The sequence below is a fragment of the Haemorhous mexicanus genome, chromosome 1 (assembly GCF_027477595.1).
Source record: "Haemorhous mexicanus isolate bHaeMex1 chromosome 1, bHaeMex1.pri, whole genome shotgun sequence".
NCBI lineage: Eukaryota > Metazoa > Chordata > Aves > Passeriformes > Fringillidae > Haemorhous > Haemorhous mexicanus.
The window spans coordinates 151,332,801-151,358,778 of NC_082341.1; the positions used below are offsets into that span (position 1 = coordinate 151,332,801).

The 25,978-nt window shown below is 36.8% G+C and overlaps 1 protein-coding gene across 1 annotated transcript in view; it reads left to right on the top strand.

Annotated features, from left to right (window-relative positions):
* KHDRBS3 (KH RNA binding domain containing, signal transduction associated 3) overlaps positions 1 to 25,978 on the top strand; it is an 84,540-nt gene that overhangs the window by 46,741 nt on the left and 11,821 nt on the right. Inside the window, exons 6-7 of the mRNA XM_059867498.1 lie at positions 7,970 to 8,162; positions 20,175 to 20,257. Coding sequence (XP_059723481.1) covers positions 7,970 to 8,162; positions 20,175 to 20,257 — 276 coding nt within the window. The remainder of the gene's footprint in view (positions 1 to 7,969; positions 8,163 to 20,174; positions 20,258 to 25,978) is intronic.

Sequence of the window (25,978 nt, forward strand, 5' to 3'; positions counted from 1 at the left end):
TTATTACTCTAGAGCCAAGGTTTTGTGGGTGACTGGATGGAATTTTTTTGGAAGAGCTGTATGTGTGTTGCAGGCTTTATATTCAAAAATGTTCTTTTCTCATCATTGATCTCAGAGGATACAGCTGCTTCCTGTATAGCTATTTCCTTTCTTCCCTCCTTGCCCCAAGTTTGTGTCCCTAATACTGTTAAAGATGACCTTCAGATGTAATCACAGCACTTCTGTTTTCTGCAGTGTTCATGCTGAGCACTTGAACTATTTTGACATAACCCCTCTTCTGTACAACAAGATGGGAAAGTGGTGAAAGCCAGTTTTTTATTCCTTTGTTTTTATTATGATCCTAAATTCTTTTCTTGAGGCAACTGTATAAAATGATCACACCAGTTGCTTTTTAATTTATTGTGATAACAAACTTAGAAAGATCCATGGTGTCTAATGTGATTCTGTTAAGGTGTGAAATCAGAAAATGTAACTCTTCAGGAATCAGTGTTTCTTTAGTGCATGTGTATTCCCATCCTGAATCAGTGCTTTATAAATGATAGCAACTAAAATGTGAATTTTGATTTCTGATTAATTAAAGACTTAAAATACACATAATAACATTCTAGGGGAAGGTGTCCTTGCCCATGGCAATACAGTTGGAATTTGATGATTATTAAGGTCTCTTCCAACCCAAGCCTTTCTATGACTCTGTGCATGTAAATGTACACCTCTGAGGAGGTTTTGCAACTAAAGCACCATTTCTCTTTAAAACTTCACACTATTTTAAGAATAAAAATAAGATTAAAGGATCACTCATTTGTGACTCCAACTGAGATATTCTAGAAAAGTGAAATTCTAGAGGATGATAATAATAAGTCTAAGAATTTTGCTAAAAGTTCCTTGATACCTGGGGTGGCGCAGGAGGAACCATTTCATGTCACTTATGGCTAGAAAACAGTGCTAGAATCACAAAATGGTTTGGGTTGGAAGGGACCCTTAAAGAGCATCTCATTTCACCCCCTGCCATGGGCAGGACACCTTCTCCTAGACCAGGTTGCTCCAAGCCCCACCCTGGCCTTGAACACTTCCAGGGATGGGGCATCTGCAACTTCTCTGGGCAACCTCTTCCATTGTTGTCTCACCACCCTCATCATAAATTTCTTCTTTATTTCCAATCTCAACCTGCCCTCTTCAACTGAATGCTGTTGTTCCTTGTCCTATCATATGGACCCTGAAAAATGACTCTCTCTTTCTTAAAAGCAGCTCCATTTTGTTATTGAATGGCCACAATAAGGTAGAGCTGGCTGAGTTCACACCCCAGATTAAGAGATTGTATTTGAAAACAATAGTCTCATTAAAGAAATGGCAGATTTTTGGTTTATGCATTCAATGGGGGTGTGGAGGGTTTTTTTACTTTTCCATTTATTATTCATCTTTCAGTCTATGCATGGCTGGGGTCCTAATGGTTGAATGACTGTCTGTCTGGGGAAAAATAAAACTTCTACAGAAGTTGTGAGTTAGAACTTGCTGTCATATGTGTTAGAAGTAAGATGAGCTGATGTGGATCACTGCTGCAGTGTGTTCACAACTTCCAGCTGCTTTCCTGCCACGTCTGGAATGAACTGGTTTCTTTTTTTGAAAAATCACTTTTTCTTGAGAATATGTAGGTAGTGAAGTGCAAAAGATTCTGTAGCACAAAATAAATATTTGACAAAGCCAGCTCAGGATCTAGGCCAAAGGCAGATATTATTAATGCTCACTGTGTTTTGTTTTAGTTTTGTAATCTCCCATTTTCCACAAAATTGAAACATGAACATATCTATTAGTGTTTTGAAATATAAATATGAAATAAAACTTGTTTAAGAGTGTTAATTCAATGGTGGCTCTTTTTTTTTTTTTTCTTCAAGAAGGATGAAAAGTCAGGAATCTGAGTTGTGTCCAGATATCAGTACGTTAGTATTTTGAAATGCCAGCACTGAAATAACTGGTCTGTGTTTTTTCATATGTCTAATATAAAACAAAAATATTTACTGTTTGAGGAACACTAAATATAGCTGTCTGTGCTCGAATGAAGATAATATATCAACATCTGGTAACCAAATTTGTTAGATCTATTTATTGAACAGTGTAAATCCCTGCAGATATATAGAACTATGAATGCTAAAATTAAAGAATTTCAATGTTTCCTCATTGAATAATGTCTTATTCAAGAACCGGTCCTAAGTTTTGTGAGTATTTTTATTTTAAATCTGTTCTTCCATTTAATGTTTCTGGGGGGGATATAGTGAAAAGGATCTTCATACCATTAACTCTTCCAATTTTTTGTTTCACTAAAAGTGAAGGAAAGCTGTGAACTGACTTTAGTTGGGCTTTCATGATCAGAATAATTTTACTAACTCAGCCATCCAGTGATAGGCTAAACAAGAAATAAAAATCAGTGTGATTCTAGAGCAGAGAAAGTGCTAAATGAAATGATGGAACTGGCTGTTGCTGAGGGCAGCTGGAGATGAGTGTAAGTGAGATGCTGTGCCTGCTACTGTGGGCAAGGGCAGTAAGGATTTATTTCTAGGAAATAAATCCTAGAAACACTGGGACTACTAGAAAGTAGAAATGTCAAATATTATTGCTAAAAAAGGCCAAAGAGGAAGTATCTAAGTTGTATAAGTTGGTAAAATACTATTTCAGTGGGAATCAATTATTAGATCAGTACTTGGGAATTCCTTCTGAGCATTCACAAATGTTTTGAATCTAACATTGTGTAGCATAGTTCTAAGTGGCATTAGATTTTGGTGTTAGATTTTTTTGAAAATGTTTTTTCTTACACAATAAATTCAGGATTCAAGCAATGAGATGTTAATCACAAAATTCAATACTTTAGGAATGCTCTAAGTGGACACATAAGGTAGACTTTGCATTTGCACATTTTTAGACATTAACCATCATCAATCATTACTCCACAGGGTTTACAAATCACTTTAGCACCTTCTGACACTTTTGTTAGAGGTTTTTTCTCCCCTTCTCTAGTGTGTTAATAGTTTTATAGAAAATGTGCTTTACTTTGTATTTTCTTTTTCCTCATACACTGTATTGCAAGTGTAAGTAATGAAATAATGTCATGAGAGGAGAGTTATATTCCAACAAAAACAGCTTTCATGACAATATCCTCAAGGGATGATGTGGTATGTGAGTTAGATTAGATTATTCTTCCCATTTTGTCGTGAAATAAAAGATATTAAATGAGTTACTGGGATTTGCTTTACTTGGTCTAGTCAATGGTACCCAGATATAAAAGCCTTTTTTTAATGCAGAGCCTACAAGATAATTACCCAACTTTGGGAGTAAAGTTATTCAGAATTTAACAATCTAAATTACTTGTGTGTTTAATGGAGAAGGGTTAACTTCTTCACTGGATTCACCACTGCCTGATTAATAAATTCAGGAAAGTCAAACCTAAAGTGATTATGAAGATGAAACAAATACTTTAAACTTTCTTGAAGAAGTAAGAATCTGGCAAGAAAATGTTTCTTTGAGAGCAGGGCACATTGGACTCAAGTGCGTAGATGAGCGTTTTGTTGCTAAAGCCTTTTTGGAAGTGACAATAACAACACATGGCTAGGCAACAGGATTTGCTGTGTGTTTACTGCCAAAAATTAAATACCAGTGTGTGTTTGATAAAAATTGTGGTTCATAGGTACTTAAAGTTTTTCTCAAAAACAAAGCAAAAAGAAATTCAAATGCTAGGGTCCCCTGTGAAGCTTCAGTACTTGTGTACTGCAGTGTCATACTCTGAGGGGTTATTGGCAAGGACCTTTTAATTTCACCTTTCCTGAAAATAAGACCCCTTAACCCTGTTCTTAAGTACTTGCACAATCAAAGTACTCAAAAAGTTTGGAGACAGATCTGTGGGAGGGTGGTTCAGTCCTTATTTGTGCATGCTATCAGCCTGGATATACAGACTCAGCACTGTAAGAGGTTTTTATGGGTTCTTACTCAAAAGGGGTTCTTATTGAGGACACTCAAAAGATTTCTTACAGGGACAGAGGTTGACACCATGGTAGAGAGGAGAGAAAATAGAGACAAAAATACCTTTCCTGTATTTTAGAAAATAAGCTAGTAGTCAAGGCTGACAATGGGCTGACAAACCAGATTTGATAATGTTTAACTTGTTATAAAGGTTTTATAAAGGAAATAAAACTAATCAGCAGTCTGGTAGCAAAAACAAGGGGAGTTGTTAGCACCTGAAATTTGGCTTGCAGAAGGATGTCCTTGGGCAAAGAAGCAAACAGTGGAATGGGTCTGGAGCCATGAGAAGTTTGATTTGATGATAAGGTATCTCTGAATGTGATAAAATAGAGCTGGGATAAAATATGTAGCATAATTGTTGTAATTATTAGCAGTTTCACAGATTCTTTAATTTGTAGGTGAGATAGTTGTAGAGGAGAAAGGGTGGAGAACAGACCCTCTGTGCAGTTTCTTCAGAGGCTTTGGAAGCAGATGGAAACTCCTCAAAAGTAGTTGATTGAAAAGTCCAGGAAAGAACAAAATTTCAAAATCAGCTTCATTCAGTTTTGTTTGGTCCTGTGTCTGGTCACCAGGGAGGAGCTCAGCGCCTCCTGTTCCACTGCTCCCCTTGAGGAGGGTGTAGATTGTGCTGAGGGCACCCTCAGCCTTCTCCATTCCTCTGATGTTTCTGTTGGACCCATCAGATAAGCCTCAGTTTTCATTGGTGGTATGAAGTGTCTTAATCTACTTAATTCTTCCTGATACATGAACAGGTCTAGAGTGCTCATCATCTTTGACATGGTTTCTGATGCAACTCCAGTTATTTTATGTTTGGGGTTTTTTTAAATTAGGAAATAGGCTGATTTAGGAAACAAGTCTGTGAATACACACAGTTGAGTAGTGAAGTTTTGTGTGTACTCATGTTTTTTTTTTTTTTTTTTAAGTGTCCTGACCTTTGGACCAATCTTAGTTCTAGATGTTCTGTAGGCAGTTATAGAGCAGAACTTATTGGTTTGTGTAATGGTAGGATATATAAAATATATGTGTGTAGGTATTAACTCCCAAGTGTTCCCTCTTGTAAGTTGGATTTTTTTAGCAATTTTCTTTTCTAAAACATTCAGTTTGGGATTCAACTACAAATTAGAGTAGGCATCTGAATCTGTGTTGCAGTTTATTGAAAAATAGTGCATGTATTTGTATTTGTTCCTTTTGCTCTGTAATTTGTCTCTAAACCATTGGCAGCACTATCTAGTGGATTACTGTAAGAACAGCTCTACCATGAGGAACTTGTTCAGTTATTCTTGATTGTGTAGCAAAACCTTAATGTACATGTGCATGTAGACATTCATATGTATGAACTGATCTGCTCTGGTGATCAAGGCTCACTCTGGGAGGTTTCCTGATTGTGGGACAATTGAAGTACTTCAGTTATCCTGGACCTGCTTTCCTGAGTATTTTGTTTTATAAGGATTCTTCCTTTGAGGTTAGACTTGGGTTCAGCCTTCCAAGTGATACCTCTTTTAAAACCTGTTTTAGCTTTACTGAGTTCCTATTGCCCTTTCTCAAGTGTTTTCTTTTTTGATAATTGTGTATTTGCTCTGACTCCCCACAGAATTGCTGTTTCCCAATATCATAAATGCACATTTTACTCTTTTAAGCATTTTTAAACATAATTTGTGTAGCTGCCCTTTTCAAATCAAGCAATACCTGAACAGATCTGTTGTTTTTACAAAGGTGTGCAAAGGTTCCTGTTCAAGTGGTTCCTCTATATTTTGAGTCTGTTCATTGTAAATGTTCATCAAACTTCTTTAGTTCCCTTATAACGTCTTTAAAAATAACAATTATTAAATTAAAAGGATTTACAATTTACAAAATTTTATACAAGTTAAAAGGAATAACAGTTTACAGTTTCTAAAAATTTCCTCTTAGCAGCATAACCTGATAGAACTCAAATCTGTGTGGTGCTGATTGAACTCTTCTGTCACTGGGTTTTCTGTCTTGGTGCTTTTCCAGTCTCCTCCAGCCTGGTGCAGTAACCATGAGAACCATACAGCTCAGGTTAAGAGGTCCTGTAGGAGGAATGAACAAAGTTATGAAAAGTTAAGGTCATAAATTATCTCATAATACAAGAGAAATATTATTTCCCACCCATCACCATTCCAATCCTATTAACTGTTTTTTTGAAATGCAGAAAAGACCTCATCAAATGGATCTGGTTTTCTAATTACTTATCAAGAATAAATATATGCTAGCTTGAAAAACTGTACTTTTTTTCTTCTATTAAATGTTTTTTCATGTTTTTCAGCATATCCCATTTCCTACTTTTGCACCCTGCCTTGAAGGATGCTGTCATAATTATGCCTAATGATTCTTGAATCTTTTTACTGACAGTTTTCTTTTCTTTTTTTTTTTTTGATATTGGCTATATTCTGTGCCACTAGGTTCATTTCCCTTTCTCTGGCTTCTCCGGGAAAGTATCGCATTTGCTATTTCTTTATATTACTTTAGCAGGCTGTGTCTGGAAACTTCACTGCTCACCCCTGCCCCCACTACAATGAAGTCAAATAAGCAGCTGGTACCCTGTCCCAAGGAGGCATTCTACAGATTAGCCAAAACCAAGTAATAAGCACAGTTTTAAATCACTTACTCTTTAGGCTTGTTTAAAATACTTTGTAACTGTGTTTTGATCAGTAATAAAATTAATAAAATCTATCCTGGTTGTATCTTTACATTTTTTGCATTCCTCATTCAGTGATGCAGTTTTTGAAATACTGCTTATTTGTGGTAAAATGATTGTCTTGTTTTGTGATTTGTTTATTGATGTGAAATTATACAATTTGTATGAAATGGGATAGGAAATCATAAGGCCAAATCTGGATCTTTATCGTGCTGTTCAAGTTGGAAATTTCTACTGAAATCAGGATATTTTTACTCAATTACTGCTCTTGAGATTAATTAGATAATGGCTTGGTAGGTAGAAAGATAGGGTAGATCTTGTGCCTTGTTTCCTTCTATGTATCTGTCAGAGTGAAAGGTCTGACTTCTTTGGAACAACTCTATTTGCCAACAGCAGTCATTCAGACTCAATTACAGCTCATGGGTTGAAATGATCTCCTTAAAAAGGAGTTGTCTATTAGCAATGTTTTAGATTTCTTGTTTAAAATAGTAATTGATGAAAATTTCTCACAGATTGTACCTCTAAGTCTCTGCCTTTACTACAGGGAAGTAGGAGGAAAAGCCACTTCTAAATGGATCAAATGTTTTTTGAAAACTGGTTCAACTGAAGTCTCATATTTTTCATCCATATGTTAAGTGTCCAAAGTAATGGAATGCAAGTTTGTGCCTATCATGCTTTCAGAACTTTTAGACCAAATATACTGTTATTTAGTATTCTTAAATACATAAAGGACATCAGGTTATATCCTGTAATCACCCTGCAGGTTTTATTGTGTTTGGATGTTTCCTGAAACAGATGGAAATCTCTTCAGAAGCAGAAGAAAATGTACTTTTTGTGATGCACTCAGTGTCTCACACCCAGCGTGATTTTTTGGGTTGTGTTCAGAAGCTTTCATGGGGTCAGAAGGGAGTAGCAACTGATTCCTCTGTGCAGGATTTGAGTATGATATAGCCTGATGCCTTCCAATGAAGCTGTTACTCTTTGCTTGTGATTTCACATAGTAGAAGTCAAATTCCAGTGAAGGTGACTGATTCCATCAGATTGTTTTGGGTGTGCCTGAGTGTGTGAGAATGACTGAAGTCAGTGCAAGGCTCATCACTGAATCTCATGTCTAGTTTGTATCTTCCAGCATTTTTTGCATAACACGTGCAATTGGATTTAAGCCTACAGAGAAAGGACAAAGTCTAAATCCCTTCTAGACTTTTTCTGGCTGTAGCAAAGCAGAACTGCCATGATATGGGAGAGGGAGGTGTTGGAAGGGAGGTCCTGGGTATGGTGTTTAATGGTCAGTGATCCATGTGTTTGCAGGGGCCGTGGGGGAGTGCCTCCACCACCAGCAGGAGTGCCCAGAGGGGCACCAGCTCCCCGGGGAGTCCCTCCCAGCCGAGGACCAGTCAGTCGGAGCCGGGGACTTCTGGCACCCAGAGCACGAGGAGTTCCTCCCCCGGCAGGGTACCGGCCCCTGCCGCCGCCCCCGGCACAGGAGACCTACGGGGAGTATGTAAGTGGAGCTGTGGGCGTGCTGTGCATGCAGCCTGTGTCATTCTGGAGAGGGCAGATCCCTTCAGAACTCTGTGCAGTCTCTGTAATTAGCACCTAAGTAGGTGCTACACCCAACATCTCTGACAAATGTGGTCATCTCTCTTTATCATGTCAGGCTTGAACTGTTTAATAAAAATAAAAAAATCGGGTTATATATATGCACCATCATAAAGACATTTACAGTGCATTTGGCAAAATAGTTATGTGCCTCTTAAATGTTTAATATTAGGTTTCTGCTTTCCAAAAAATCTGAAAAATCACAATTGTTGTAGACTTTTAATTCTCAGCTAAAACAGAATCATATTCTAATCTTCCTTCCTAAGCCTATCTTTGTGGTCATATAGAGGTTTAATGATCAGACGTGTAAAGTATTTTTATGAAAGCTTCAGAACTAATCCTAAAATTTTAACAATGCACCATGTATCTCAATAAGCCATACATACTCATCTGGATTTTATTGTATTAAACATTAGAATCATATCAAAATACTTTTTATGTTGTATATGAAAAAATTATGCAGTTATGAATTGTTAAGGAAAACTTAAATTGAACTTACAGAGCAGTAAGATATAGAAAAAAGATCATTAAGTCAAAACTATAGTGATAAAAATGAATTAAGTCTTATAGAAAAATAATACCTTCAAGGACAATGCTTTTAATACTAAAGGTTTTAGTGTGCCCTCTTTACAGCCAAGTGTGTCTAGACTTCATTGTTTAGACTAGCAAAAAAGGAGATTCAGTGTTCCTGAAAATGTCTTTGCTACTTATATTTTTTTTTTGCTTTTTTCTTATCCTTTCTTTCACCTCTCTTCTTCCAAAGATCCCCACCAAAACCATCTAAATCAAATACCAGGTTTTTTCCCTTTTGGCAGAAAAACAGTTTTCTGTATAACACTTGTAGATCTATAAGGGAAGAAATTCAATGTTGTTAATATAAACATTTATGCATATAACTGAAAAAAATCAGAAGTAGTTAATGTAGTTCATTAATTTTGAGGAAGAATACTTAAAAACATGCCTAAATTTCCCCTGGCTATTCTTGACTAGTCAAAGTGGATACTGCAAATAAGTGGTTCTCTCACAATGCTGTCCAAGGAATCAATCCTCATTGTCCACCTGTTTCCAGGACATTCTAGAACACATAGAGAGATGGTAGAATAGAAACCTCTTTGAGTAACTTCATAGTTCTTTATGATCTGCTATTTATAGAATGTGTCTATAGAAGGGGTGTGGAAGTAACAGCTGTTTGCTTCAGTGTCCTGAAGTACACTTCACTTCTGGGAGAATAGTTAGAAAATAGCACTGTACAGGAAAATAGTGCTGTGCTAAATAACTTCTAAAAAGAATTTTCTTTAGAACTAAATCACTTATCTTCCAAAAAAGATACCTTAGCAAGGATAGATATAGTTAGATAGATAGATATAATACTTAAAACTGTAGTTAAAAAAAGAGTCCTAGGTGGTCTGTGTTTTTTTTAGAATAATGTTTAGCAGGGACATAAGCCATTGGTGTGTTGCATACTGAGTGTTATATTTGATGTTTGGTATTTTTTACCTGTCCATTTGCAGTACATTACCTAAGTGCCTTATCTCCATCTTTTACAGGTTAAGGGAGCATGGTCTGAGTCTTTAGTAGTATTTCTGTGCCTTCTTTACTAATTCCTGCTTAGTTATATCTAGTACTAAAGCACTAGTTTGCCAACCTGAGCAGAATAAGGTCTTGTTGATTGAGAAGTGTCTGTAGAATGAGAACATCAGAAACACTGTGGGGTACCAAAAGCTGTTTTAAGCACCATCAAAGCTTTGGAGATTGAGATATCCAGAGAGGTTACAGAGAAATCTTTAGAAGTGTATTGGGTTTTTGTGGCCAGGTTCTGGTAGCAGAGGGGGTGTGGGGTTGGTTTCTGTGAGACGCTTCTGGAAGCTTCTGCTGTGCCCAGCAGAGCCTGTGCCAGCCAGCTCCAAGGTGGTCCTGCTGCCGGCCAAGCCAAAGCCCAGCAATGGTGCTACTGCATCTGGGATAATGTATCTAAGGGAGGGAAAAAAATCCCAGTCTGGAGCAGTCTGTTCCTAAAGGACTTCACCCCATGCAAGGTTCCTACACTGGAGCAGTTCATGACGAACTGCAGCCCAGGGGAAGGCTCACATTGGAGAAGTTTGCGTTGGACTGTCCTTGTGGGAGGGATCTGATGCTGGAGCTGGTGAGGAGTGAGAGGTGTCCTGTCCCTGGGGAGGAGCAAGCAGGGACAAGGTGTGGTGAGTTCACCACAGCCCCCATTCCCATCCCCTGCATTGCTGTGAGGGAGTGAGTAGAGAATTTTGGAGTGAAGTTGAGACTAGGAAAGAAGGGAAAAGTACAGGGGAAGATGTTGCTAAATTGAGTTTTTATTCTCACCATCCTGATTTCATTGGTGGTAAGCTAATTTACCCCAGTTGGGTCTGTTTTGCCTGTGACAGTAACTGGTAAGAGATCTTGAGCCATGAGATTTTATAGTTTCTCCCCCATGTCCACCTGAGGAGGGGAGTGACAGAGTGGCTTTGGTGGTCACCTGGTGTCCAGTCAGGGTCAACCCTCTATAAGAAGACTTTCCATTGAGGGTTGGAAAGTCCTGAGGATTCATGAAGCTTTTCATTCCTTAGACTTACAAGCCTTTGCTTTGTACTCATGAAACTAATGTGAAAGTGTGCAAGTCCAGGAGGAAGCAAACTGTGTGTGGATGGAAGCTTTGTAACTCACTCCTGTAACTATCTCAAAGGTGATTTAGAGCTTTCAGTATGTAAAGTCCTTGCCCATTTCCTCTGAGTGCTATTAAATCTACCTTGTCACAGACAATGAATTACAGCTTCCTTTTTCCTTCACTCCTTTTGCTAACTCTGTCTAGTCCTTGAAACCAGTGAATTTTTAACATCTGTGATGTTAAAACTAAGTTTTGTCTCCTGTTTATCTTGATATCTCCCCTTCCTCTCCTAGATTAGGTTGCTGGTTTTTTATAAATAGTTATCTTCAAAATGGGAAAGGGAATGCCTATTTCATTCTGAAAAATTGGAAGGGTTACTTCTGGAGGCAGTATTTCACATGGAAAAAATATTGCAGGCAAAAAAGTCTTGATTTGAGATGCATTTTAATGTAAAATCAAGAAAACTGTGTGAACGTTGCTGTCCTGTGTTTAGAGCCCACAGGGAAGTGTTCCAGAATCTTGCCCATTACAGAAAGCTCTGCACAGAGTGAGCTGCCTCTGTCTTCTGTCAGCTTTTTAGGGTCTGTGCACTGGTGGCCTTTGAATGCTTTGGCTTTCTCTGCAGAAGTCACACAGCATACTGGGCTAGCAGCAATAGTGGCACGTCTTTCCATTTCAATATAAGCAGTTTTCCCACTCCACTGTTGCCAGTCTCACTTATGTATGAGTCTCAGCTGCAGGACTCATTCCTCCTGAGACCCCACCACACTGTTAGTACCATGATGAAGCTCTTGAAGCCACTAAATGACAGTTCCTTATCATTTTCTCTGAAGACTGGCTCTTTAATAGCTGTAGTGCCAGCTTATATAGGAAAAATTCCAGCCACTACAGCCAGCCAGCTTTATAATCACTGTTCTGAAGTCACTGCTCTGGTTGCTGTGATAAACTTTCTCTGAACACTAGCAGGACTCTCATTTTTCTTTCCTCAGCTGCTTAGGTCAGGAGAAAACATGTTGTGATGTATGAAGCATGGGCAGGATTATTTTTGTAATAGTTGGATGAGGGAAGCCATTAGTTGAAGAACTTACATATGGTTTCAGGAACATTTTTCTCTTAATTAAATGGGGTTTTTTTTTCTACTCATTGAACTATACTGTGCAATAGAGAAAAAAAAAAATTTTATGGATTTTTAAGCTGACAACTTATTCCATTACGATAAGAAATAGAAACTGTATTTAAGTACTCGCTGAAAATTTTAAGCTTTTCTACAATTTTCCAATAAACAGGAAATTAGTAGCAGTGTAAGGTCAATTCCTTAGCAAATGTTGAGTCAAACATGGGTTAGAACAGAACTGCTCAGTTTCAGTTACTGCCTCATCACATTTGTTGCTCTTGGCCTCGTCCTGCTGTTGTCTTCTTCACAGCTTCCAACCTCTGAGGCTTTTTTCCAAGTTAGCAACACAGCAGTGGGACTGAAGCTTTTCAAGACTAGATTTTTATTTCATGCTGTTTTCATTTTTTAAAGGCAAATATTTTGCAAATATTCAGCCAGTCTTTCACTTCTGTACTTGACACAGCATCATCACAAATACATTCATGCAAAGTCCTGTTTTGGCTGCTTAATTGTGTTAAATCCGAAGTGAATTTTATCTGAGTTCATAATCACATTTTTAGGCATTAAGAATTTTAAGCATGGATTTAAAACCTGTTGCTCTGGCAGTATGGAATGTCAACACTAAAAAATAACTCATCAGTCCAGCATGTTGTGGCCAAGACTTGCTTCAACAGTACTTTAGAAGACTGTCAGATCTGAATATTCCTCCCTGTTCTGTAGAAAATTTGTGTCAGAGCTTTCTTTCTGGTTTTGGCCAATTTATTTATGTTTTCTGGTGTTCAGACAAGGGTTAACTCAGGGGCAGAGTTTTCTGATGCACTGACCACGTGTAATTTCTAGCAGATAAAGCTTCAATGACATTGCTTTTGCATTAAGAAATGGAACTAAGTTGGGATGTCTACCAATAAGAGACCAAGGGAGCCTTTCTGATGTTAAGTAAATTTTAATTTGAAAAAGAGCACTGTGAATTATTTCCAATTGGATTTCAAAATTATTTTACTTGGATACAGATACAGGCCACTCAAAAAGATGTACAGAACAGTTGGATACAAAGAAGTTACTGATAGCAAGAAACTTCAAAACCTATTCTTTAAAATCTACATTTAGTTATTTCTTCTTTCTGCAAAACCATAAAGTTTAGGGATGTTTATATGCTTTATAGTTCCTGAAGCATTCATATGTGGACATTTCCAGAAATATATTTCTTTAACTGATGAGCCAACAGACCTCAGACTCAAGATTGTAGTTCTCACACTAGGTCTGTATTGTGAGACTGTAATTAGCACTGTATGTGTACTGTGAAGTGCATGTGTATTACAGGTATTACAATACTATGAGACTGTGCTTGTCCTGTTTCCCATGAGAAATGGGGAAGACCCAAAACATTACCATAACCTGCTGTCTAACAAGATCTCACCCCAAATAATGAGCAGATGATGTGTTACTCCATCTCTCTTTGTAAGTGAAATATCAGTATTTTTTCTGGTAGTGGAAGGCCTGTGGTTCAAATTCCTGTTACAGGTATTCATCTTCCCTTGGTTCTCTCTGGAGATGATGTGCTGGCCACCAGGATACTGTCCCAGCATACACACCCCTTTTCTGTACTTTTGGATTTGCAGGAAATCCTACAAATTTGGTAAGCCTGAGGGAAAGTTGATTCACAAATAATATTTTTCAGGATGGCTAAGAAATTAATTTCATGGTCCAGTGAGTATTACAAAATATGAATGCAGGTATCCATTAGATAAAAGAATAATTGCAGTCTTACTGTTTACAGGGGAGAGCCCATTCCATTGAAGAACATGTATCCTGTTATTTTGTTCACTTCCTTAGAAAACCTGTGCAAATTCTCTTTTAATCTCCATCCTTAAGCTTGAATTCCCTGTCTCCCTATTGAGATCATAATTAATTTAGATTTTGAAAAACTGAAAATTAGGATTAATGTGGAAGCAATTTCTTGTAGCTATTAATACACTGCCGATTTTGAGTGGTGAACTGTTTTTAAAGTAGAGTTTTCTCATTAACATTCACTTGCTGTTTGGGGTTGAAGAAGGTAAGATCTGTAGGAAAAAAAAGAAAAATCTCTGTATACCATTTAAAAAAACTAATTTTTTTTTTTTTTTTACAAATAAAGGCTTCTTGAGGTTCAGATAGCAAAATATTAGTAAAAGTCAGGTCTAGTCCAGATGGCATAAGACTTTAAAAAGAATTTAAATTCTTGAATGGAGTTCAAGTATAATTTCAGTGTCACTTTGCAAGATTTACACCATGTTTTAATTTCCCTTGGTCTTGTGAATGTTGATAGCTTCCTGATGATGTGCAGCATTTTAAATCAGTGAGTTTATCTGCTTAATTGTTTGAATGTGAAGCTTTTTGTTTGGGTTCCTGGAAAGGGCTTGAATTAGCTTCAGTCTCTAAGAAGCAGAGAAATTATCTTTTGTCCATGCTGTCCCCATTCCCCTTTGTGGATAATGTTGTGGTTTCCATTTAGGTATTGTGCCATTTTATAAGCAGTTTGTTCACTGAGTTCTGGCTTTTTAGAAGGGCTAACAATGTTCTTAAATTCAGGGGGAATTTGTGTAAGATGATTGGAAAGCAAGTTCATAACATGAAAACATTATTTCTTGGCTTTTCCCTCCCAATACAATGTTCTTTTTCAAAGTACATAGGACAAGCAAGAAGAAGTAAATGGGGGTGGGGGGAAGGAAAAGGTTTCATATCTTAAGCCCTTCAAATAACTGAATTGTTTAATTTCAAATCTTGTATCTTCTCTGGGGTTTTCAGGATGAGATGGAGAGAGAATGCAAAATGTTTCCGTTTTCTCAGAACTGGGATGACATTGGCTGTGGAAGAAGTGGAGTGCTTTGGAGAAAAGGCTGAACAGCTTTTCCCCTTGCCTAACTCAATGTTCACCTATAAAGTTCCTATAAAATTCCTTTCTAAGTATTTTAGTTTAAGCTGCTTATCTGAAACTTGGTGTTATTGAATGAGTCCTCCTGATTCTGGCACTGCTCCCTGCTGTTGTGTTTAGAAAACCAGACTTGTTTTGGTCTGGTAGTAATTTGGTTTAAATGTTGCTGTCTATATTCATTAGCAACTCCTTAGGGTTTTTTTGAGTTGCATGAAAAACAATCCACTCCGGCATCTCTCGTTCTATGAAAACCTTATTTGTTCTGGTTGGATATGCACTAGGCTTCTTCTGGATGAAAACAGATGAAAATCTCCAAAACAAGAGCTTACAGTCTGTGCATGTTTGCTGCTAATGTCCTTGATATTGGTGCTCAGACTTAAGATGGTTGTAGTTGCCCATATTTGTTCTGATTGCCCCATATTCCCTGTTGATTAAATGAGGGGGGGATGTTATTCCCATGTAACAAAATGTTCCCATGTTCCTTCCCTTTACAGTTCTAATTTGCCAAAACGAGTTCGTTGCACTAATGTTGTTTTGTGTTGTCTCCTTCAAGTTAATCTCTGCATAAACTTTTTTTTTTTTTGGAATTTGATAGTTTTATCTAAAAGAGATACGTGAATGTGCTCCTCCAGTGTTCTGGGTTAGTATAGCAGTGTAAGTATTAATTTCAGAGAATGATGAGGAAAAGAAGCAGTGTAAAAAGAAAACATTTTAGCTGTAGTGGTAGTGTCCTTATTTTTTCCCCTTGGATGGATTTCCTTAGATGGGAACAGCTGGAAAATTGATTTCTTATTGATTTCATGATCTTTTTTCCCGGCTCTGCAAATGGCCTTTCTCTAAGAGCCACTTTTACCTCTTCTTTCTTCCTGTTTCTCTGTCTTGTTCTTTGAAACATTGTTCATTTTCCTTAAAGAGGGTCCAAGCAGTAGTCTGTCATTGTCACTGCCAACAGATTCCAATTTAAAACCACCATTTCCTATTCTCCACTTGCAAGGGTTTGTTCAGAGTACTGTTTTAATTAAAAAGCACTGATGAGCAAGGCTTAGCGTGATTTATAATGTTTTGGGGAGTGCAGAGGTTGTGGCAAAGATTGCTTTTATCATTTTTTTGACCCATTATAGTAACTTAATATATTCAAATGGTTCATATTTACACATTGCCTTTGATTCCATTAATGAAAAATGTCTGTTCTTTACACGGAGCAATTACAGCTACCAGTGCTGCTCTTTGGATTTATTTCACCTGTGGGCACCATCACTGAGACCACTGCAAGCAGAAGCTCTCTTTAAGTAGAAACACTTATTGGTTGGCTTAATAAAGGACTTTATTATTAAGCTTTGAGATTTGAGAGAGTAATTTCATATTCTTTTCAGATGATCTTTGTTGTAACTCCAGCTTTTCTGTTCCTTTGGGAGAAGATTCTTAAGCCTGAAATCAAGGCAGTTGCTCTTGATACCTTCCTGGTGGATACTTCAAATGTTGGGTGATAAATACCTGTAGTTTGAAAGGACTTCAGAATTTTCACCTCTTTTTTCCCCACATTTCTGTTGTAAGCACAGAGTGTCAGCACACTTGCTGCCTTTTGATCAGACTAATCTGATAAGAGTCAAGTTTTCTGGGTTATCCTGAAAAGCAGAATAATGAATAACAATGAAAAGGCTTCTGTTCATGGCATGAAGACATGATCTGGAGTGGGCTTTTGGGTTTTGAAGTGGGAGATGGAATATGGGTTCACCAGTAAACTTTCTGATATCTGAGTACATTTTGGAAAAGCTATTCATAGACAGATGTAGTATGAATAGAGAGGGAAGTCCATTGTATTGCATTTCATAGGTTGAAGGAATACAGACACTGTCATCCATGTGAAGAAGAATAATGGCTTTAAATATGAAAGTGAATGCTTTTATAAGTACCTGAAAGATGCCCAAAAATCAGCAGGAAAAATGTAATGAGAAGGTTCTTATGAAAGTATAATTCTTTTGTTATTACATAGAAAGAAATTTGTATAGCAATGCTTGGGCTTAGTAGAATGTACTTAGTACAAAGGTGTACTTCAGTACAGGCTTTCTCTGTGTGTAAGTTCAGTTCTGTCCATTTTTATTATATATGTGTAAAAATGGTAGTTATTTTCATTTAAGTTAGCATGGTATTTTATAGCCCTGAAATGTGCCAGATGGCCAGAGATATTTCACCTAAATACTAAATAAAGTTAAAGAAAACATTCACTGAGCCACTAGAGGTCTGATTCAGAAAGAAAATACTCAAGTAGCATTAATTTAATTTAAAATTTTAAAAATTCTGTCTTGGTTGACCTTATTTGTAACCTCCTGAAAGAAGAAGTTTTCAAATACTGCATGACTAAGAGCAAATACTGTCAGACCTAGTTCAGGGAAAGCTCTGAAACATATTTCAGCTGCTCCTGCCTAATTGCTACTTCAAAGGAATTGTGCAGAGCAAACACATATTTTTGGAATCTTAATATCTTATTTCTTAACAGAATAAGCTATTGAGAGCAAACCCATTTTATTTTTGGATCTTGTTGCAGATATTTATCTTGTTTTTAGTGTAAACTTTGAGGTTTTTAACTATAAATATTAGGGGAAAATTCTTTCCTGTGAGGGTGGGGAGGCTCTGGCACAGACTGCCCAGAGAAGTTGTGGCTGCCCCATCCCTGGAAGTGTTCAAGGCCAGGTTGGATGGGACTCTGAGCAACCTGGTCTAGTCTGGACACATGGAAGGTGTCCCTATCCATGACAGGGCATGGAACAAGATGATCATTAACATCCCTTCCAATCCAAACCATTCTGTGATTCTATGAAATACATCATAAAAGATAATAGATTTATTTAAGTAGATTATAGTAATCTCAAAAGCCCAGGTTGACAATTTTAACTCTGACAGGAGTCCTACATGTAAACCACAAACCAGATCTCTTCCTGTACAAAGCTTCTAAGAACCACCATCAACAATATCGTTATGCAGGGCTTAATTTTGGCCATAGTCAGCTTATTACCACATGGAGTGGTGAAGAGTGATGAATCCTGGGCAAAAGTTCTCTGGAAGACAAGTGCTAATAAATGAAGTAGTTCAGTCTGATACAGAATGGACCTCCCACATTTTCCTTTTGTTCTGCTGAACATCTTTTGAAGGATCTTCTGTTTTCAAATTTATTTTGTTCCTCCGTTTTCAAGAAGTCGTAGAAACACCATAACTTCAAAGCAGTCTCTTACCATCTTTCTTTCATGATCCATTTTTTCAGTGGAATAGTTAACATAAATGTGAATGAGAGGGCTGATTGCTCAAGAGGTTTCTAATGATTCCTCAGGGGCAAAGCCTTCCTAACACATTAAAAGGTTAATTTCAGTCCTCCAATTTTATTTGTTGACACTGCTGGATGTACCCAGTTTGAACTTTGGAAGGGATGTGGAAGGGATTTTGAAGTTTTAGAGATGGCTGTTTCACAGTTGGGAGAGTCTATGAGAGGAGTCTAAATGTCATGTAAATGTTCTGGAACAGAGCAAAGAAATTGGCTCAGGCAGCTTCTGCTGTTGGTCAGGGTCTGTATTGTTAACAGATGTCTGTGTATTGCATCAATAAGTAATAAAATGCCTGTTTGGAATAACTGCCAGGAGGCAATGGGGTTGGAGTTTAGTCTGTGGCTTATCAAGAAAAGCCTTATCTGATGGGCAAGAAAATCCTAAGAGTCTGTTTTAATTTTTAGTTTCAGGGCAGTGAATTACTGAAAGACAAAATGCATTTCCTTTTATGAGTGACTAATTTATTCATGGATCCCCATGCAACTGACAGTTGAAAGAATCCTAGTTTCTTCTTCCAAACCACTAAATAAATTCACTCAACTGTGCTGGAAAATGTTCACAGACACCCTTCTCCTAATCACTGCTGGGAAACAATCATGAGCAGTGATCTAGCAGTGGTGAAGCCCTATTGATGGGCAGGTTGCCTGTTTTCCATAGAAGCAATTTCAAATGACTGGAAAACTTGCTAAAAACTCATAGGAAATTAGGTTTTCTGTCAGTTGTTTTGAGGATGTCGCTGCCTTCTGCTATAGCAAGCTGTCAGATTCCCATCATTGGAGATGTTTTCTGCTAGAGTTAGACAATCCATCATTTGTCATTCCTACCTGAATTCATTGATGCTGATTGTTGGTTTTGTTTTCTGTCACTGCTGAAAGATCCTTAAACATTCCATTTGTGAAAATGTTGGTTCTTTCATGAGGATTTACCCTGGATTTATCCTTTAATTGCTACTGCTGGATACACACTTATTCAGAAAACACCATTTTTATTTATACATATAAATATACACACACACAGATGTATATGAAGGATGATTCTCTGTCTTCAAAGGGTCTTCCCATTAGGTCATTCATTTTCATCTGGCAGCATACTCCTCAATATCCACTGAGGGTTTTGGCATATTTAGACAGGATTTAGATATTAGGATATCCTAAGAATCAATGCAGTAGATGAGCCATTTCTGCTTTTCCTGTGTTTAGCTCACTTAGGTGTATTATTGGACAAAACTGTAAATTGATGACAGTTTTTCAGATTTGTATAGCTGATCCTTCTCTGTGAAAACACATAATCACTGTCACTTGTTTTTATTATAAACTTCTATATGGCTGGGGTTAGTAGTTTCTTCAAATTGGTGTTCAAATACAGCACTGCTTTCAGAAGAGAGTTACATTGTATACTTGAATACTGTGTATAATGTGGAGAGAAGTAACAAATCCTTACTTACAGTTTCTTGTTCAGTGCTAAACTCCCACAAGTTGAAGTGTTCAGAGGGCATTCAGAATAGTAAAATTATCATTCCTGTTAGTCTTATCTCTAGGGAAGTCCTTTCCTATCCAGAGTTACATAGAATTGAATTTATTGACCAGAAATAATTCAGCTACCTAAGTCACTTGTAAAATATTTATTCAGATGTTTTGATTCCTGAGATGATTCCCAGAGCTTTCTTGAAGATCAGTAGTTCAGTCAAATCAAGAACACGGAGACACGAAATGTTTGTATTGTCATCTGCACAAGCCACTGTTAACTAAAAAAAAAAATCTTTCCAAAGCACATTGCCAATAGCTTAAAATACCTTTTAAGAAATTATGGTCTAATATGTATAGTAGGAGTAATCTCAATATTCAGATTTTGCCATTTCATGGCGTAAATATTTTATACATACATTTCAGGGGGGTGTTATCTTTTCCTGGAGTGTGCTTGAAGTTAATATTTCATCTTTTGTGTCATTTCAGGAGTATGATGATGGCTATGGAGCTGCTTATGATGAACAAAGCTATGACTCCTATGATAACAGCTATAGCACTCAAGCACAAAGGTAAGCCTCCAAATCATCTGTAACTGCATTTGAAAAATTCTGGCTTTGGTCAGGTAATTTTACTTAGAGTTTTTTAATTTCATCTCAAACAGTAAAAATTGTATGAGAGGATTTTAGAAATAACCCCCAGGTTACTTGTCTTTAATATCACATAAGTATAAAAGTTAAATTTCTGAGAGTCTGAAAAGAAGCAACTGAGAACTTGTAATAGTTTTTGTGATGCCAAATCCTAAATCAAAGTTTTCAAAAGTTCAGAAAATTCAGGGAAATTTAGTTCATATTTGTTGTGGGAGGGACAAATGGGTAAGGAGGGAAGAGGACTAAAAAGCAACTTTATAGAAGGTATTAAATTTTCTGAAACACAACTGATTAAATTTTCCTACTGCTTTTGCAAAGTTATATTCAAGCATTTTGCCTGTATTTGATTGTAAAAAAATACACCTGTCAGTTTGGTTTACTCCTCTGGAACTCCTTGTGACAAATTTGAATCTCTTGTCATTTGTTTTCCTTCTCCCTCTTCATTGTCAGCAGTATTTTTAAGCACTTCTGATTTTTTTTTTTATTTTTTTTTTAATTTTGCTTTCCTAAAGAAGTCATTATTTGGCAACTCCATGAATAACAATATGACCCAACAATGGGAAACATGCTGTGAAGTAAAACTACTTCTTTTATGTGGTTTGAACTTCATGGCAAAAATCTCATTACAAATATAGCAGCTTGGATGATCATCTCCACTTCTGGAAACAGAATTTCTGTCTACCTTTTACTGAGCTGTAATTTGTTTTCATTCTTTTTTTCTCAGACCAAGCATTCATAACTCGCTCAATAGTAGATGTTTTAATGTCTTTGACAATGTCCTGAAATTCTATGGCAAAATTATGACTTGCCTTTGAGGTAGGGTTACTGAGGTTCCTGTTGATAAATCTCTTGTAGTGAATTAAACTGAAAAGTGCACTTGCAGATTTATTTTACCTTCTGCTAAATATGTAAGATTTACAATGCAGCTTTATCTGAAATAGTACAGAATTGTTCACAGCAAAGTTGAGAACAAAGCTGTTTACACCTGGCATCTGCTCTGCTGTAGTGTTGTCTCACCCAACTTCAGTTTTGTTGTGCAAATGAATATTTTTCTGTGCTCAACAACTTAGTCAATGTAAAAAGCATAGTGGAAAGTTCAAGTGGCCTTATTGTTGAGAACTAAAATAATGAAATTACCTTTGTGTCTGATACTTGGCTCCCACAGACTCTAAGCTTGATAAAAATATGACTTAAGAAATCTGCAGTGTTGAAACTTCAAAATATGAGACTATAGAGTATTACATTTCAAGAACAGTTGCTGGTAATGGATTTTTTTTCTCCAAAAGACAATTGCCAAAGTAGTCCTCAACATTTATGTTTGCAATTGTATTCTGCATTCTTGCTTGTGCTGTAGGTAAATGGGTTTATTGCACACAAACATTTGGACTTCATTACAAAGTCATTTGCCTGATGCAAAATTAAACATTACTTGGATTTGATTTTCTTTTTGCCACATTAAGAAGGTTTTCACTGAGATTTTCTTGCTTTGAACTAAAATTAGGAAAAAAACAAATCTCCCCAGGAATGAAATTGCTCTTGTGAAGGATTAATACATAAGAATATGTATAATATTCTTAGATACATTTGCACATGTTTAGCTGTCTAGAAGGAGATATGTCATAAAATGATTGCTTTTTTTTGTATTTTACCTGTAGTTTCAATATATATATATAAATCTATATATATATTTATTATAATTTTTTAATGAATTCGTTACCTTCTTAATGATTATTTGACATTTTCCCCCTAATTTTATTTAGTGCTCTGTGAAAAAAGAAAACAAGAAATTTTTCACTTGCACTTTTCTCACAGAATATCAGCACTCATTTTTCTGGCATATTTTCTGGCTTGGCGGAAAGATTTTTAAAATAGTATTGGCAGGCAAAAAATAATAGCTATAAACAGCCATCTGAGCTACCTAGAGCAGCATTCCTGTCTTTAATCTGAATATCAAGTAGTAGCCCATATTGCAAAATATCATTCTGTAACCACACTGAGATACTTAACATATTTAGGAGCATTGCAATGCCCTCACTATGAAGGAAATTAGGGCAAAAAGTATTGCTTTCATAGTTTAGCTTTAATTATTCTTAATTTTTGGCCTCATAAAAAATTGAAAGAAACTGCATTTGCACAGGGAGAGCAGTGATATATTTAAAATGCATAATTTGGTGATCAGCATTTGAAAATAACTTACTCTCCTTTTCTAAGTTGAAAATAGTAATCTTGAAGTAGTAGTATTTCTAGTATGTCTTCTGATACTGATTCTCTAAAAATACTGTGATATTAGTGATACTGTGTTAAAGAGGAAATCTGAGAAATAGGTAGCAAACTGAAAATGAGTTGTCTCATTAAATTACTTGAAGTAGTTTTTAGTACATGACTAAGTTTGAGTGCAGGAACAGGGCTTAATGCTCACAAGTGTGCAATGATGATATGTGATATAGCAGAAACAGCTGAAATTTTCATTTTTGTTTTAAGTATTTGGCTTATTTAGTGATTCCTCTGTTAAAGATAGAAACTTTCAATAGAATCTAAAATATCTTCAGGAATTTTGTAGATCTCTAAGAGGTTGCACAACAGCAAATCTTTTGCTGTAGGTGCACAGGAGTGCATTCTCCAAATTCAATCTTCAGCACCACACAGTGTGACTCTCCTTTGTTGCTCTTTTAATCTGGAGATTTCAAGTGTATTTCCCATACATGTTCAAATCTGAGTTGGATTAGGATGAGTGACCTGTTTAGATATGAAGAATAGGAAACTGTCTATTTCTGTGTGCATTAAGGTAGTTGAGACTTTGCTTGTTCTGCAAATAAAGTATTCCATTCTCTGTACTAACTTCTTGCTGACACCAAATCATGAGCAGTTAGAAGTTTAATGGTATTTTATTTGACATTGTGTGAATCCTTCCTTGTGCCTGGCAAGCTGAAGTTTGAGTTAAAACCTGCCACAGCACTAACAAGAGAGAGAAACATGAGAATTTTGAGTTATCTATCTTAATGCCCTGTAATCCTATAAAAAAATGTTGTTATCGTTTAGAACATTTTTATTATCCACTGTTGCTTGTTCATGGAACAAAGCCCCAAATACTGCTTCAGGATGTCCTTTAACAGAATTATTTTTTATAGTGGAAAAGACTTATAACATCCCTTGAAGCTGTACTGTGCTTTACTAGATATCTAATTGATTTTTAGAAGATTAAATTACTTGAATAGTTTTTTGCAGAGGGGTTGTTAGATAATTTTATCAGTCTAAACTGGGATGTTTAATAAACTGGATTGTTTAGTCTTATTTTAAAAAACCAAAATTATCTAAATTTTTTTTTTTTAAATTGCACTTTATGAAAATCAGAGAGTAGCAAATTCTTCATAGAATAGTTTAGGTTGTAAAGGACCTCAAAGATCATTTAGTTCCAACCCTCTGCCATGGGCAGGACCAACTTCCAGTAGACCAGGGTGCTCCAAGCTCCATCCAACCTGGTCTTGAACACTTCTAGAGGTGGAGCATTCCCAGATTTTCCAGACAGCCTCTGCCAGTGCCTCACCACCCTCACAGTAAAGAATTTCTTTATAATATATAATCTAAATCTCCCCTCTTTTAGTTTAAAGCCATATCCTCTTCTCCTATCACTTCATGCCCCAATATGCAGTGAGGTTTTAGGGTTACATGATATGCAGTCAAGGGCATGTTATGTAGTCAGGAATTCCTTCATAAAATTTCTCCTATATACATATTTATTAATTTCATGTGTGCAGCTGTGTGCCAAAAGCCTTGTCAGGATCTTACGGTAAAATACGAATTAGAGTTGTGAAAGCCAAACTCGAGACTCCTAGTGCTGTTATTTGCCTATGTCAGACACATGTAGTCTTGTCACCAGCATATATGCAAGCTTACACAACTTAGGTGACTCTTAAAGGACTTCCCAAGCCTGCCTAGAATTGTAATTATTTACTTGGATTTATTTCAGAAAGTTGGGGGTGCTTTAATGGCCTGGTGTTGTTAATGCTAGAACAATTTTCTTACGAAAATTCAGCTAATAGCATTGTGGAGGAATCAAGAGGATTTAGTTGGGTCTTCATTTAAAACTGTAGTTTAAACATTTTCAGCATGGAAAAAACCTAGTTATTTTAAATCTCTGAAATAGGCTTCAGATTGAGCCAAAGTGCTTTTGGTCCCTTAGTGACTCCGTACATGATCTGCACAAGTGTTTGCGAGGACAATAAGGAAATGCGAGGCAAGGGGAAGTGGATGCTAATAAATCAATTGTCTCTGTCAGCTCCCTGTTTAATGTTCTCTAGAATACATAAGATTTATCACTGAGGAATTGTAGAATAATGGTGGTGTATGGAAACAAAGTCCACCAGGGAGATGTACTACATCATTTGGATTTAGCGCTGCCATCTGCTTAATGGCATTGAGATGACTACAGAGGTACTTATGATCAACCATTCATAGCAGTGACAGATGCTGCAGAGAGTTAACATGCCAGGGAATGAGGTTTGGTGCTGAAATCCAGGTTATGTGGCAGGGTTGCTGAGAAAAGGAGGCTGGGTTTCTTACCTCTCCAGTAGCATTAGGGGGTTTACTGTGTGCTTTTAGGTTTACTATTGAGAGAGCATGGCTAATGCAGTTACTGTAGTGCAAAAAAGAATGTGGACAAACCCCATCTGTCTGCTTCAAGCACTCAGAGGTTTCAAAGAACATCTTTAGGCTTGTCTGCTAGCATTTAAAATAGGATACTTTTCCTAGGAAAAAAAGATAAGGTTTTTCTCGATTTATTTTCAGCCTACAACAGAGATCAGAAGCCTAAACCATAAGAGAACACTCTGTGTACCTGTATGCCAGTGTCTGGTGAGGGACAGGAATGAGTCGTTTATGTAGCAATGTCATTTTGTGTTTAATTATAATTCATAATTTTAAAAGTATTTTAGATCTTCAGTCGAGGTGATCTCCCCTTCACTCTGTTGCAAAATTTAATCTAAACACACACATAAAAATGGGAAAATTTGGACTTGGAGAAATTGCTGGATTTGTTTAGTTTTCTGCATGGTTCTGTGGTTTCAGCGTTTACCTAATACTGCTATAGATTTCTCTTGGCAAAAACCATTTTGCCATTGACTTAAATAGTGTTTCTCAACTGCTCTTTGTGCATATCTAACAGTAATTACTATCACTTCTAATCATACCAAAATGTGGTAAATTCAAATCCCTGCAAGTTGTTTGGGAGTCTTGGAGCCAGACAGTCAAATTAATCTGAGCAGAGGGAACTGGCAAATTCTTTTTAGTATACCTACATTTATTCAGTGCCACTAAATCATTCCATGGTTATTGCTGATGTGTTGGGAAGTAAGAATTACACACTGCAACTTTCTTAGATTATTTACTTAAATGCATCAAAACATAACTGCCCCTATGGTAAATCCTAGGCATGTTGAAAATGAATTATATAATTGTTCAAGTTGGAGAAGACCTCCAAGATCAAATAAAATTGTCAACCCAGCACCACCATGTTCACCACCAAACCATGCCCCAGGTGCCACATTCTCACTTTTCAGATTCTCACTGTTTCTTGGGCAGCCTGTTTCAGTGCCTGACCACCCTTTCAGTTTTCCACAGCCTCCTTTAGGGTGTTGTAGGGAGTGA